At 43.4% G+C, this 16,661-nt stretch overlaps 1 protein-coding gene across 3 annotated transcripts in view; it reads left to right on the top strand.

The window, feature by feature from the left end:
• The first annotated feature begins 14,761 nt into the window (after positions 1 to 14,761).
• Positions 14,762 to 16,661, top strand: part of uacab (uveal autoantigen with coiled-coil domains and ankyrin repeats b) — a 91,401-nt gene continuing 89,501 nt past the window's right edge. For all 3 annotated transcript variants that reach the window (XM_061887050.1, XM_061887053.1, XM_061887049.1), the window contains exon 1: positions 14,762 to 14,963. In XM_061887050.1, coding sequence (XP_061743034.1) covers positions 14,916 to 14,963 — 48 coding nt within the window. In that variant the 5' untranslated portion in view covers positions 14,762 to 14,915. The remainder of the gene's footprint in view (positions 14,964 to 16,661) is intronic.

Here is a 16,661-nt window from a genome sequence, read left to right as displayed (position 1 = left end):
TTACTTGTGTTTTAGTGAGATTATAAAGTTATACCTGAAAGTCGGAGGGGTGTGTTGACCGCCAGTGTCTCTGATGGAAGCCATGGAGGAGCCAAGAAAGTCGCAACTGCCTTTTTGACAGCTGCTGCAGGAGGACGCAAGCTCCGCTGATGTCTCCGGTAAGAGCCGACTTATTACCACAATTTTCTCACCGAAACCTGCCGGTTGACATTTGGTCGGGAAACATGTTCGCTTGACCGCTCTGTTCCATATTAAAGCTTCACAACAAACAAAGAAACACCGGCTGTGTTTTGGTTGCTAAAGGCAGCTGCAATCCACCGCTTTTCACCAACAGCATTCTTCTTTATAGTCTCCATTATTAATTGAACAAATTGCAAAAGATTCAGCAACACAGATGTCCAAAATACTGTGTAATTATGCGGTTAAAGCAGACGACTTTTAGCCGCGAGTGGTGCTGGGATAAAATGTCCCCTCCAACCAATAACGTCACAAGCACGCGTCAACATAAGCGTCATCATTCCGTGACGTTTTCAACAAGAAACTCCGCGGGAAATTTAAAATTGTAATTTAGTAAACTAAAAAGGCCGTATTGGCATGTGTTGCAATGTTAATATTTCATCATTGATATATAAACTATCAGACTGCGTGGTCGGTAGTAGTGGGTTTCAGTAGGCCTTTAACTAAAAGCACTCCTCTCGGCCTCTCTTTTTAGTTTTTAATTGTTTTTATCAGTGTTTGCAACCTCATTTTGGCAACTGTTTGTCACATAAAGTTGACACATAATCTCTCCGTTTCCACAAGTATCTGGTAAATAATTTTTCCACGCTGTTTAATGCCGGCGGCTATGATGTCATGCCCGCAGAGTACCACTGTGTGAGTGTAATTTGCACCCTCAAAGGTGTAATTTAAAAGAAAAAAAAGGTACAATTTAATTGTTGCACACTTATGTGATCATTTCTCCTGAACAAGCCTCTTGAGAGGTCAACACAGGGAAGAGCATGAAATGTAAAGGTATAACTTGGAAGCTATAACGGTTCTTCTAAAAATACATGAACAGGGTCTGTCTAATGCAGTCCAGGTGTGGTAATTGTTGTTGGATGCATTTATTATCCGGGGTGTTACTTTCACACAAGGTGCAATTATTATTTTTCCATTATAATCTTGGTCTTGTGTATTTGTACAAAGAAAAATGCTTGCAGAATGTTTATGTTGTTTGTGTAATGCAGTGGTCCTCAACCTTTTTTCAGTGATGTACCCGTTGTGAACATTTTTTTTTAATTCAAATACCCCCTAATCAGAGCAAAAAAAGGGTTGAAAAAAAGGGATAAAGAAGTAAAATACAGCGCTATGTCATCAGTTTCTGATTTATTAAAATTTATAACGGTGCAAAATATTGCTCATCTGTAGTGGTCTTTCTTGAACTATTTAGAAAACAAAAGATATAAAAATAACTAAAAACTTGTTGAAAAATAAACAAGTGATTCAATTATGAATAAAGATTTCTACACATAGAAGTAATCATCTACTTAAAGTGCCCTCTTTGGGGATTGTAATAGAGATCCATCTGGATTCATGAACGTCATTCTAAACATTTCTTCACAAAAAAAAATTCTTTAACATCAATATTTACGGAACATGTCAACAAAAAATCTAGCTGTCAACACTGAATATTGTATTGTTGTATTTTTTTTCACTGTTTATTAACTTACATTTATTTTTGTTGAAGTATTATTCCATAATACATTTTCAAAGGATTTTTGAATTGTTATTATTTTTAGAATATTTTTCAAAAATCTCACGTACCCCTTGGCATACCTTCAAGTACCCCCATTTGAGAACCACTGGTCTAATGCCTATTTTTATTCATTCTATTTCATCATATAATGCAGCAAGTTGCCACCCTTGTCTTTTATGTGCAGTATGTCTTATTCATATGTGAGATATGTGATTTGTGGACACCGTAGATATGAAACACCTTGAGTGTGTGATTTACAGTCCCGGCGAGAATTGGGCAGGTCAGCGTGATTCTGCATCTCAAGTATTATGCTGCTAGCTTCATCTCCATGGCAACGGTGTTACCATGGAGTCAGTGACAAAAGTGACACGTTTCATTGCTGGCAGACCGTAGACGAGCCTCTCTACCCCTAATCACACATACAGATGTACACTAATGACCAGTGAAAAATGTTTTTGGAAAAAAACTTGCATTGTTCGGGTTTTGAATTGGTTGCCCAGATATTTGCACACAATGACCAATTGATTCATCGGCGGTCACTCGAAGCGAGTATGACGATCCTCCCTTTTTGGAGGATGCCTGTGCGTGACTTTGTTTAACGTGGGGAGACTGGTGCACAGACAGTCACCACACATGATGCTTGACAGAATCGGGCCAGGGTCCAGTGGCATGGAGTCCAAGACGAACTCGACTGGGGGCCCTTTTCTGCTGTGACGCTCCATAGGGTTAGCAATCATCCTCCGCCTGTTCCACTGTTGAGGGTCTTGGGTTGTTATTTCCCCATAACTGGGCCCACATGGATGTGGGCGTGCCTTCTCCCGCCATCGCGGCCGTTGTGGTAGTTCTTACATCTACCGTTTTCCGCCTGCTCGGCCGTTAAGGTCTTCACCGTTAGGGCAGTGAATGTTTGGGTGTCCCACGATTCGATTCAATTGCGATTCTTGGGGTCACGATTCGATTAAAAATCGATTTATTTATTTTTCCCAATTCAACACGATTCTCGATTCAAAAACAATTTTTTTTCCTGATTCAAAAGGATTCTCTATTCATTCAATACATAGGATTTTAGCAGGATCTACCCCAGTCTGCTGACATGCTAGCAGAGTAGTAGATTTTTGTAAAGGACAATGTTTTAACAACTGATTGCAATAATGTACATTTGTTTTAACTATTAAATGAACCAAAAATATGACTGATTTTATTTTTGTGAAAATATTGGACACAGTGTCTTGTCAAGCTTATGAGATGCGATGCAAGTGTGACACTATTCCATCCATCCATCCATTTTCTACCGCTTATTCCCTTTCGGGGTCGCGGGGGGCGCTGGCGCCTATCTCAGCTACAATCGGGCGGAAGGCGGTGTACACCCTGGACAAGTCGCCACCTCATCGCAGGGCCAACACAGATAGACAGACAACATTCACACTCACATTCACACACTAGGGCCAATTTAGTGTTGCCAATCAACCTATCCCCAGGTGCATGTCTTTGGAGGTGGGAGGAAGCCGGAGTACCCGGAGGGAACCCACGCTGTCACGGGGAGAACATGCAAACTCCACACAGAAAGATCCCGAGCCTGGGATTGAACCCAAGACTGCAGGACCTTCGTATTGTGAGGCAGACGCACTAACCCCTCTGCCACGGTGAAGCCCTGTGACACTATTCTTTTTTTTAATTTTTTTTATAAATGTCTAATGATAATGTCAATGAGGGATTTTTAATCACTGCTATGTTGAAATTATAACTAATATTGATACTGTTGTTGATAATATTAATTTTTGTTTCACTACTTTTGGTTTGTTCTGTGTCATGTTCGTGTCTCCTCAATTGCTCTGTTTATTGCAGTTCTGAGTGTTGCTGGGTCAGGTTTGGTTTTGGAATTGGATTGCATTGTTATGGTATTGCTGTGTATTGTTTTGTTGGATTGATTAATAAAAACAAAAACAAAAATAAAAATCAATTTAAACAAGGGCTTCACGGTGGAAGATGGGTTAGTGTGTCTGCCTCACAATACGAAGGTCCTGCAGTCCTGGGTTCAATCCCAGGCACGGGATCTTTCTGTGTGGAGTTTGCATGTTCTCCCCGTGAATGCGTGGGTTCCCTCCGGGTACTCCGGCTTCCTCCCACTTCCAAAGACATGCACCTGGGGATAGGTTGATTGGCAACACTAAATTGGCCCTAGTGTGTGAATGTGAGTGTTGTCTGTCTATCTGTGTTGGCCCTGCGATGAGGTGGCGACTTGTCCAGGGTGTACCCCGCCTTTCACCCGATTGTAGCCGAGATAGGCGCCAGCGCCCCCCGCGACCCCAAAAGGGAATAAGCGGTAGAAAATGGATGGATGGAAATTTAAACAAAATGAGAATCGATTCTGAATCGCACAACGTGACAATCGCGATTCAAATTCGAATCGATTTTATCCCACACCCCTATTCACCGTATCCCTGGCTCTGGGTCAGTCAGGTACTAGGCCTTTGCCAAGAGCCACCTGGGGCAACAGTAGTAAAGGGGTCAACCTCCTTGTGCCCCAAGACCCCATAGAGGAGCCTTCACTGCCGGATGCACTTTAACGTCATGCCCAGGACTAAAACCAATTGATTATGAAATGAACAACAACATACCAGCTGCAAGGAAAATGCACAAGTCTACAAAATTACCTGGCTAAATCCATCCGTAATTACCTTGACGTTTTAAAGAAAACGTGCTATTTTAGTGGAAAAAATTGATTTTTTCACTAAAATAAAATCAGTGCTTCAAGTGTTTGTTTGGAAGCAACTTTTGAAGTAGCCCAGTAAATCCTATAAAAAATCCAGTACTATTACGGTAACTTGTTTACTTGTTATTTTTTATTTATATACCTTTGTATGTAATTTATTTGTTATTTTATTTATTTATTTTAATTATTTAAAACACTATTTTATACTATTAGATTTGTTTTTTTAAATAAAGTGATTTTATTTTCAACACCATCATAGTGGTGCCACCTTTCTGTTGCCTATGTTAATCAAATTAAGTAATTTGATATGCTGGCAAACACCATTAAACAGTTGCAATTAAAAAGTACTGGATTTCCTCATTGCATAATTAATTGCAATGGATGTTGTAGGAGAGGGAATACTGTAAGCTGGTGGGAAAGATGAAAATCCATTAAACACATGCAATCAAAAACAAGCGGTAGAAAATGGATGGATGGTAAGGAATTGAATAGTGAGGGATTTATTTTTTAATGCTGCAATGACACGCTGCGAGACGGCAAAAAAATGCAAAAGAAAAATGACGATCGTGACGAATACAAAAATCCCTAATGGAAAATGGGTTGTACTTGTATAGCGCTTTTCTACCCTTTTTTAAGGAGCCCAAAGCGCTTTGACACTACCTTCTCCAACCTCCACGGACAAAGCTTTGAACAATGGGAGACCGGGCTTTCTGCTCCGCTGCCCCCAGTCTGTGGAACGCTCTCCCTGACCACCTGAGGGCACCTCAGACTGTGGATGCTTTTAAAAAAGGCTTAAAAACCCATCTTTTAAAAAAAGCCTTTCTATAGACATGCATGCTGGTTGTAGCTATTGGGCTGTTTCTAGTTCTTTATTTTATTTATTTTTATTATTACTATTTTTTTAAACTTTGGCACTTTGAGGTTGTTTGCTCAACGTAAAGTGCTTTTTACAAATACAATCTATTATTATTATTATTATTACTTCCACATTCACCCCCACATTCATACACTGATGGCGGGAGCTGCCATGCAAGGCGCTCACCAGGACCCATCAGGAGCAAGGGTGTAGTGTCTTGCACAAGGACACAACGGACGTGACTAGGATAGTAAAAGGTGGGGATTGAACCTCAGATTGCCGGCACAGCCACTCTACCAACTTCGCCACGCCGTCCCCTAAAACGTAGGCGTTACATGGACACTGCAACTTCACAGAAAAAAACAACATTTTGCCAGGCTACCATCTTGAAAGACTTTAAACGTAATATTTCAAAACTTGTTTTCATTGAGGGCCACGTCACAGTTATAGCTGCCATTAGAGGGCTCCTTGTAACAGCAAATAATATATGAATTTACCTATGATTTCATGGATATATATTTTTGTACACTGTAAAAACATCTGTTGATTTTACACAAAAAAAACCTGTAAAAACAGAATTGTACTGTATGAGTAAGTGTGTGTTTTTTTTTTTTTTTTACAACATATCTTGGTAATTGGGAAAACGATACCGCTGTTTTTTTTTTCGTTTTGTTTTTTTAATTTTGGCTAAATTGACATTTTTTTTGCAGTAAAAACATTTGGTACAATTGTTTTCATTTAATAGTAATTCACCGTAAAAACAACAACCACAGATTTTGCGGTAAAAATGGCAGCTCAGTCGACGGAATTTTACCATGATAAAAGTGGATTTTTTTCGATTTATCGAATTGTGTTGTAAAAATTTTACCGTAAAACTCATTGTCATTTTTATAGAGTTCAATTCAATAGATAACTTTTTTTGAAATCATACGTCAAGCAGATGTTTGAGTATTTATTTTTATTTTGACCAAATTTTTTTGCAAATTATGGAAAAATAACAATTGTTGCATTATTGGGTAATATTAAACTTGAAAAAGGTATGCAATTTCATGCAGTATAAATATTTTTTTCATATTATTTCCAGTCTTTCACGGGCCATTTGAAATGATGTAGCGGGCCATATGTGTTTTACATTGTTAATTTAGAGCAACCATTTTCTTTACAAAAACATGAGGAAAAAATGTATCTTGTATTCTTAAAGACAGCCATCTGGCGCCCCTGGCAGCATGGCTGACCTCCATATTGTTTCATGAACATGCAGTGTTTCTCTCATGCAGTTGTTTTTGTATTCTTTTGGCATTTGCAGCATTTTTTATTTTGCATTTTGTTTTTGGTCCTGCAGCATTTATGTGGTAGCAGCATTTTTTATTTGCAGCATTTTACCCGCTGCATTTGCTTCCTGGTGCTGTGTGTTTACCATTCGGGTCATTGCAGTCAACACTGGAAAGAACGAAGAAGCATTAATACATTAGGAGAAATACATAAAAGAAATACATTTAATTTACAGTTTAATAGTTTACACAGTAAATCAAATGTACTACATTTATACTACAGACTTTAGAATAGACTATATCTTTGAAAAACTAATTATTATTTCATTCTGTAGATTTATTTCATACACAGTAAAATATTTCAAGAATGTGTTTATCATTTTAAAAGCTTGCTGCTGATAAAAACTCCAAGCTCTGTATTTTACACAATGTGAAAAAATTATCAAATTTACATTTTGTAAGCTACTGCATGGTTCACACTCTAATCCAGTGGTTCTCAACTTTTTCCTTGATGTACCCCCTGTGAACATGTTTTTTAATTCAAGTACTCACTAATCAGAGCAAAGCATTTTTGGTTGAAAAAAAAAAGAGAGAAATAAGTAAAATACAGCACTATGTCATCAGTTTCTGATTTATTAAATTATACAACAGTGCAAAAATATTGCTTATTTGTAGTGGTCTTTCTTGAACTATTTGGAAAAAAAGATTAAAAAATAACTAAAAACTTGTTGAAAAATAAAAAAGTGATTCAATTATAAATAGAGATTTCTACACTTAAAGTGCCCTTTTTGGGGATTGTAATAGAGATCCATCTGGATTCATGAAATTCATTCTAAATATTTCTTCACAAAAAAAGAAATCTTTAACATCAATATTTATGGAACATGTCCACAAAAATTAATATTGCATTGTTGCATTTCTTTTCACAGTTTATGAACTTACATTAATATTTTGTTGAAGTATTATATATTTATAAAGGATTTTTGAATTGTAGATATTTTTATAATATTTTAAAAAAAATCTCTGGTACCCCTTGGCATACCTTCAAGTACCCCCAGAGGTACGCGTACCCCCATTTGAGAACCACTGCTCTAATCAACTCCCTGAGCCCTAAATTGGTTCAGTTGTTTATTGTTTTTGTCCAGATTGAACTCCCCAAATCAAATAACTTAATTATTTAAAAAAAAAAAATGTTATTGGGCTGCAACTGCATTAAATATTACAGCGAGCACATATTGTAGCTGCAAGACTAACTTAACAAGTGGCAGATGTGACACCAGACAGCGGGGGCGTCAAACTCATTTCAATGAGGGCCACATCTCATTCTAACAGTGAATACACATGAATGTTAATGTATATTTGTCTCATAATGCAATCTCAAAAATTCCTTTGCATTTGATTTTTTTTTACACACAAACTTGATTTGAAATAATAAGTCAGGGTGACGGGCAGCTCAGTGGAAAAAGGGGTTAGTGTGTCTGCCTCACAATACGAAGCTCTGAGTTCAATCCTGCGCTCAAGATCGTTCTGTGTGGAGTTTCCATGTCCTCCCGTTGACTGTGTGGGTTCCCTCCGGGTACTCCGGCTTCCTCCCACTTCCAAAGACATGCACCTGGGGATAGGTTGATTGGCAACACTAAATTGGCCCTAGTGTGTGAATGTGAGTGTGAATGTTGTCTGTATATCTGTGTTGGCCCTGTGATGAGGTGGCGACTTGTCCAGTGTGTACACTGCCTTCCGCCTAAATGCAGCTGAACATGCAGTTGAGACAGACTCCAGCACCCCCTGTGACCCCAAAAGGGATAAGCGGTAGAAAATGGATATTTAAGTATTTAAAAATGTTTGGAATATATGGTTGTTTGCATGATGAGATGATCCATCCATCCATCCATTTTCTACCGCTTGTCCTTTTAGGGGTCGCGGCGGGTGCTGGAGCCTATCTCAGGTGTATTTTGGTGGAAGGCGGTTTACACCCGTGTACAAGTCCATCCATTCATCATTTTTCTACCGCTTGTCCCTTTTGGGGTAGCTGGGGGTGCTGGAGCCTATCTCAGCTGTATTTGGGCAGAAGGCAGTGTACACCCTGGACAAGTCGCCACCTAATATTAAAGTAAAAAATACATGCAATTGCAGGCAGGACATGCATTATTTCTGTCAAAATTGTAAGAGTGAATACATTTAATAAGTACGTCGCTGTATTTTCCCAACTTTATTTTGGTAATCAAAATATTTTGCCCTTGTAACACAGTGGTTCTTAACCTTGTTGGAGGTACCGAACCCCACCAGTTGCATACCTACATTCACCAAACCCTTCTTTAGTCAAAAATAAAATATGTAGTTTTTTTGTAACGATCTGTCACTTACTTTCTGATAGTTTTTCGTGTTTTGTACTTTGTTTCCTGTTCAGTGCTCTTATTTTGTCATACTTCCTGTTTACTCCGCTGAGCACTGTTTTTGTCACACTCGCCGTTGATTGGCAGCGGTCCTCAGCTGCGGTCAATCAACATAGGTCTATTTATGTTTCACTCGAGCACTCCTCAGTGCTCGAAGTTAAAACCTATGTTGGGAACATCTCCATGCAAGACTGCTTTCTGTTTATATCTTTTACTTTGATGAAATTAAAATCATCTTACCTGCTTTCTGCTCTCCTGGATTTTTGCATACTTGAGGTCACACAACTGCAGCCATGCGACATCCCAACAGTAACTTCGAGCCAGAAAATTGTGACCTCGCGAGAATCCCTGTCGGCAATCCTCAGCCGACGTTCTGGACCGCACAATTCCTGGAGGACTTGAAGGCCAGGTTTGTGCGGTCCCAGCCTACAGACGCGGACCCTCTCCCCGCGGCAACGCCACCGGCTTCGGCTCTCGGACCGGCGCGTCCGCCACTTCCTGCATGCCTCGCGGCTCCCGCGGCAACGCTACCGGCTACGGCTCTCCGACCGGCGCGTCCTCCGCCGCCATCCTTCCTCTCGGCAACGCTGCCGGCTACGGCTCACCGACCGGCGCGCCCGCCTCCTCCTTCACGTCTCGCGGCTCCTGCGGCTCCGTCGCCGACTGCGGCTCTCCGACCGGCACGTCCGCCGCCGCCATCCTTCCCGTCGTCTGCTGAGCTGCTTCTCCCTGCTCCTACGCAGCTTCCAGCGGCTGCTCCCCGGCTGCTCTTTTTGCCAGCTCCCGCTCTCTTTTTTGGTTCGCCGAGAGCTCCAGTGGAGCCCACAGTGAGGTCGCTTTTGTCCTCCTGCTGGGACTTGGCACGGGACGTGTCTTCGTCCCTCCTCCTGGTCCCCTCCCGCCCGTCCCTGGTTTTCGCACCGGGGGACTCCGACGAGCAGGCACGTTTTCCCGCATGTGTGAACGGTGTCTGGCAGCCACCTAGTGGAGGGGGGCCCACTATACACTGCGGTGCAGCCAGGCACACACCGCTGTCATCCCCGCCAGCGTCTCCTTCCACGGAGACATCTACGTCCCTAGCGGGCTTTCGCACAGCTCCAACGCCGGCTCCACGCCTAGCCCCAACGCCGGCTCCACGCCGAGCCCCAACGCCGGCTCCACGCCGAGCCCCAACGCCGGCTCCACGCCGAGCCCCAACGCCGGCTCCACGCCGAGCCCCAACGCCGGCTCCACGCCGAGCCCCAACGCCGGCTCCACGCCGAGCCCCAACGCCGGCTCCACGCCGAGCCCCAACGCCGGCACTACGCACGGTTCCAACGCCGCCAAGAGCAGCACCACGCCGGGCTTCGTCACCGCCGGCATCCGCTATTCCTCGGCCAGCATTTGCTGCTCCTCGCCCGGCGTCATCTGCCGCTTTCACGCCGCCGATGACATCTGCAACAATCACGCCGTTGATGACGTCTGCCGCTTTCACGCCGCCGATGACATCTGCAACAATCACGCCGTTGATGACGTCTGCCGCTTTCACGCCGCCGATGACGTCTGCCGCTTTCACTCCGCCGATGACGTCTGCCGCTTTCACGCCGCCGATGACGTCTGCCGCTTTCACGCCGCCGATGACGTCTGCCGCTTTCACGCCGCCGATGACGTCTGCCGCTTCGACACCGCCGATGACGTCTGCCGCTTCGACACCGCCGATGACGTCTGCCGCTTCCACGCCGTTGATGACGTCTGCCGCTTTCACGCCGCCGATGACGTCTGCCGCTTCGACACCGCCGATGACGTCTGCCGCTTCCACGCCGTTGATGACGTCTGCCGCTTCCACGCCGGCACCAACATCGGCTCCTCAGCCGCCTCCTGCAGAGGTATCTGTTTTGGCTGCAGCCCCCGCCGCTTTGTCTGCTGTCTCCGGGCCTGCTTCAGCGCGCCCGCCTCCACGTCAGCCGCGGATGTGGCCGTGCCCTGGGCGTCCTCCTCGCGGGATGCACTCGTCTCTTTTTCGGCCAATGATGTGGCTGTTCCGTGGCCGCCCGCCCCGCCAGTTCCAGCGGCGCTCTACGCGCCGTCGCCACCTGACTTTCCCTCGCTGGCTGCGGGGACACGAGGTTTGGCGACCTTCCACCAAATCCTCCTTCCATCCTCCCTTACTTTGTGGACATTTTTTTCCATTTTTCTTTTCCAGGGAACATCTGGTATCTGTTCCTTGAGGGGGAGGTCCTGTAACGATCTGTCACTTACTTTCTGATAGTTTTTCGTGTTTTGTACTTTGTTTCCTGTTCAGTGCTCTTATTTTGTCATACTTCCTGTTTACTCCGCTGAGCACTGTTTTTGTCACACTCGCCGTTGATTGGCAGCGGTCCTCAGCTGCGGTCAATCAACATAGGTCTATTTATGTTTCACTCGAGCACTCCTCAGTGCTCGAAGTTAAAACCTATGTTGGGAACATCTCCATGCAAGACTGCTTTCTGTTTATATCTTTTACTTTGATGAAATTAAAATCATCTTACCTGCTTTCTGCTCTCCTGGATTTTTGCATACTTGAGGTCACACAACTGCAGCCATGCGACATCCCAACATTTTTTTCAAATTCAAGACAACAAAATGTTTTTTTACTGGTGCACAAACCGACTCAGTGGCCTAGCTAGATCGGAAGGTTGTGAGTTCAAACCCCAGCCGAGTCATACCAAAGACTATAAAAAAAATGGGACCCATTGCCTCCCTGCTTGGCACTCAGCATCAAGGGTTGGAATTGGGGGTTAAATCACCATAAATGATTCCCGGGCGCGGCACCCCTGCTGCTCACTACTCCCCTCACCTCCCAGGGGGTGATCAAGGGTGATGGGTCAAATGCAGAGAATAATTTCGCCACACCTAATGTGTGTGTGACAATCATTGGTACTTTAACTTTAAATTTAAAATGAACCGTGCATGATCATCACCTTGTTCAAAGAACAAAACCACCACAGTGGATGAACTCACAACAAATGACACGCCTGCAAATCAGTGTGACTTCTGCTGTTGCCGTATCCATAATACGCTGATAGGGAGGAGTTCATATTTACACGATGAGTCGGGTGTTTCTCGACATCTGCGGCGGAGGCCCTTCCGAACCCCTGAGGCTGACTCACCGAACCCCTAGGGTTCGATCGAACCCAGGTTAAGAACCACTGTTGTAACATTTAGATTTTTTACCTCCGCAGGGCCGACCCAGACAGACAGACAACATTCACACTCACATCCACACACTATGAACAAGTTATATTTCTAGAAAACTTTATGGGATTTAAGTCGTAACATTCAGAGAACAAATTATGCGTTTTTTCCGTAAATTGTAACTGGAGGTAAAACATCTAAATGTTACAAGGACAAAATATTTTGATTACCAAAATAAAGAGGTGGCGACTTGTCCAGCGTGTACACCACCTTCCGCCCGATTGTAGCTGAGATAGGCACAAGCGCCCCCTGCGAACCCAAAGGAAATAAGCGGTTTTGATTGATTGATTGAAACTTTTATTAGTAGGTTGCACGGTACAGTACATATTCCGTACAATTGACCACTAAATGGTAACACCCCAATACGTTTTTTAACTTGTTTAAGTCGGAGTCCACGTTAATCAATTCATGGTACAAATATACTAGACTTAGACTTAGTGTATGGATAGCTTGTCGTCAGCGAGCCAGGTGCAAATATTAAGGAGCTCAGCACTGAAGATTTGTTCCACCTGTGACTTGTCCTTGCCGGATACCAGCAGGGCCAAGTCATCCGCAAACAGCTACAATTCACAGTGGCAAGCTGATGGCATGTCATTTACGTGTATTAGGAACAGTAAAGGTCCTAGTATTCTTCCTTGGGGGACTCCACAGCTTACTGAGAGGGGAGGGGACAAGGTGCTATTCACCTCTACCACCTGTTTCCTCCACTCCAAGTAAGATTGCATCCAGCTCGATGAGGTTTTATCGAATCCGATTGCTCTGAGCTTGTCCAACAGTATAGCGTGTTTAACGGTGTCAAAGGCCTTCTGAATTTCCAGCATGACCATGCCGCAGTATTTGCCCGCGTCCACCTCATGTTTGATTTGGTCGGTCAGATAGAGAAGGCATGTGTCAGTGGAGTGGTTAGTTCTGAAGCCGGATTGGAATTTGTACATTAGTTTATTAGTAGCAAGGTATCTATTAGAGATGCGCGGTTTGAGGTCACAACCGCGGAGTCCGTCGGGCGGGTGACATGACGAAAAAATAGATTTTAAATAGATTCGGGAGGGTGGCGGTTGAACCAATTCGGAAATATATATTGTAATAATCCCAGGAATATAGACTCATAAAACTTCTTCGTTTGTCTTGTCTTTACTGCACAGGATGTAATACAACCACACAACAGTGCTCATGTCTCTAACGCTTTTCCCGGGACAACTCGAACTCTCACTTCCTGTCGATAACGTCACTTCCCTATCTCTCCCGGAAGTCCCGCCCCCCAGCCAAAGTCATTGGCTAACACCCCGTAGCCAGCCGCTACATTATACATAGTTAAATGTTATGTTGAAGAGGTTCTTTTAGCCTACTGATGTGTATTTATAAATGGTTGATTTATGTAGGCTAGTATGTAAAGTGTTGTACCTGACAACTCTTGATGGTACAATCCATATAACACGTCACAGACAACGTCACGCTAACATCACGTGACACCTCTGATGAAGGCTGCAGAAGCAAGGTAGCCCAAACTTGTCAGGTACAACACTTTACCTTACTAGCCTATAGAAATCAACCATTGATAAATAGTTAAATGTTGTTACCCACATACGAAAAACGAGCAGCACTCTTTGAAACAGTATGTGGGCATACTTTTATTTTGAAGTGTCTCGTTTGGTCTGTCGACGGATGTAAGGAAGCTACTTCCGGGTATGGCCAACGAGGTATTTGTCATTTGCTGGTATTTTACTTGGTAAAATGTTTGATCCACATGCTGTGCATATTATTATTTTTATGTTTGTAACCTGCTCTATTTATTACAGTTTTCACGGTGAATTTGAAGGGAAAGTAAGCCTTCAAATAAATCAGTTCAAGAAAGCCATTGTGTCTGTGCTTTTTGGAGGGAGTTACACCTTCTAACCTCACTAATGTCTTGCATCGTCTATATTAGATATATAACAAAGGGCGGGTGTGGGTTTGATGAAATGTTGGTTCGGGTGGGTGGCGGGTGGATGACGACTTTAGTGATGCGGTTGCGGATGATATAATTGCCTATCCGTGCATCTCTAGTATCTATCAACCTGTTCATAAACTATTTTTTCCATTACTTTCGAAATGGAACTGAGAATAGAAACAGGTCAGTAGTTACCAGGTTCTAATTTGCTTCCTTTTTTATAAAGGGGGGTTGCTCTTGCTATCTTGAAATCTTTTTTTAACTTGTTTGAATCGGGGTCCATGTTAATCAATTCATGGTACAAATATATACTATATACAGTCATCACAGTAGGTTAATCATCATAGTATATACATTGAATTATTTACATTATTTACAAAATTTAATCATAAACACATCCAGCTGAGTAATACACATTATTATTATTAATATATATTTACCCAATAAATGTAAAGTTTTTGGGGTGGTTTTCCAGGTGTTTCGGTGTTCAGGTAAGTCTGACGTCACCCCCATCTCGTCCCAGGATATCTCCAACTTCCCCCTTCGACGCTAAACTAGGAAGTCCCGCCCTTTGACGCAACCAATTGGACGAGAACAAAACCAAACCGCGCGTTCGCGACTCTGATTGGCTGCACCAGTCGCTCATCTAATGCGATCAGGCTTTGCCTTTCAGCGTCAGGTGGAAACTCGCCCCGTGGGAGACCGGGATACAAACTTGGTTTCAGTCCTTCGGAAGTTATTTGGGAACAGTCGGCGAATGTTTTCATAGATTAAAGGAAATTGACGACACAAACCAACACTTGGAAAATGAAGAGCTTCAAGAACCGCCTGAAAAAGCACGAAGTTAACATCACTGTGAGTAGAATGTTGTTGTTGGTGACGAGGTCGGCGGCGTTTTGTTATTCTTCAATTAGCTTTAGCTTTGTGTCGGTGAACGAAGTTACACGTTTTCTGATACAACTGCACACTTTGTATTGTCCTCTATCATATCCACGCCTTGTTGCCACGGTGGTCCCGGTGGAAGTTATAGCAAGCACCTGCAGTAGCTTCGAGTCACTTGTTGTATACAGAGGGGGGTCCAAAGTATGGCGCAGGGACCATTTCCGGCACGGTGCTCCTTTTTTAATTGTCCCCCCTGCTTAGAATTACCGTATTTCCTTGAATTGCTGCCGGGGCGCTAATGAATTTAAAACCTTTTCTCACTCCTGCGCTTACTAAAGGCATCCGGTAAAAGTAAGCATGTGCTAACTATTTTAAAACCTCTTCTCACTCCGGCACTTACCAAAGGCATGCAGTAAAAAAATTGAGTGTGATGTAAGGATATCATCATGAAAAGAACATTTGATAAGGGACGGCGTGGCGCAGTGGAAGAGTGTCCGTGCGCAACCCGAGGGTCCCTGGTTCAATCCCCACCTAGTAACCAACCTCGTCATGTCCGTTGTGTCCTGAGCAAGACACTTCACCCTTGCTCCTGATGGGTGCTGGTTAGCGCCTTGCATGGCAGCTCCCTCCATCAGTGTGTGAATGGGTACATGTGGAAGTAGTGTCAAAGCGCTTTGAGTACCTTGAAGGTAGAAAAGCGCTATACAAGTACAACCCATTTATCATTTTATTTATTTAATAAAAAAAAACGTTATGGTATTACCTTTACTTATAAATATAGTCCATGCCAGCTACTTCTGGGCAAAAGTATCAATAACTTGTTTATAGAAGTCTTTCTTATCTTTCTTCAGTTTTAAAAGTCTCTCTTTCTCGATGAAAATCTTCCTTTATTACCTCCCCCAGCACATATCACGTCACTCATTTCACTTCTGCAGCCGAGTAGTCGCAAGAAGGATCACTAGCGCCCTCTACCACCAGGAAGCGGGAGTCATTTAATGACTCATATTTGACAGACGCAGCTACGGTATTCTGACGGTCTCAAGCCGTCATCTCGCGGGTTCCCAGGACCACCAAGGAAGGACAAGGCTTGAGCAGTTTGACTTTGTTTATTTTTCAATAAAACCTCAGTCCAGGTCGCTCTTCCGCTCCTCCGCTCCGCTCGCTCGCCGCCTCCTCGCCGCCATCTTGGGCCGGGCTCCAGCGTGCCCTGCCTGTCTATCGGACCGTCTGCTCCACAGGTATATTAATAAAACATAGCTGCATACTGTTCTTTTTAGCATACCGGTATTCAATAGCTACCATGAATTGATTAACGTGGACCCCGACTTAAACAAGTTGAAAAACTTATTCGGGTGTTACCATTTAGTGGTCAATTGTACGGAATATGTACTGTACTGTGCAATCTACTAATAAAAGTATCAATCAATCAATCAATCAAAGCTTGGACCTTAAATCCTACTGAATAGCTCTTACTCTTCTTCCCTTTACCCGATTTCAAATTACCGGTATTGAAATCAGCCTCCTCTATTTTGAAAATGATGACAGGGGAAGTGTCACTCGTGACGTCACGAGTTTGACCCGGCGGTAATACTAAGCATGCGCTAATTATTTTGCGAAGAGAGTTTGACCCGGCAGTAATTCAAGGCAGGCGCATACTATATGCCCGGCGGC

The sequence above is a fragment of the Nerophis ophidion genome, linkage group LG25 (genome assembly GCF_033978795.1).
Source record: "Nerophis ophidion isolate RoL-2023_Sa linkage group LG25, RoL_Noph_v1.0, whole genome shotgun sequence".
Lineage (NCBI taxonomy): Eukaryota > Metazoa > Chordata > Actinopteri > Syngnathiformes > Syngnathidae > Nerophis > Nerophis ophidion.
The sequence above is the reverse complement of the archived record's forward strand: the minus strand, read 5'-3'. Positions and strand labels throughout refer to the sequence as shown.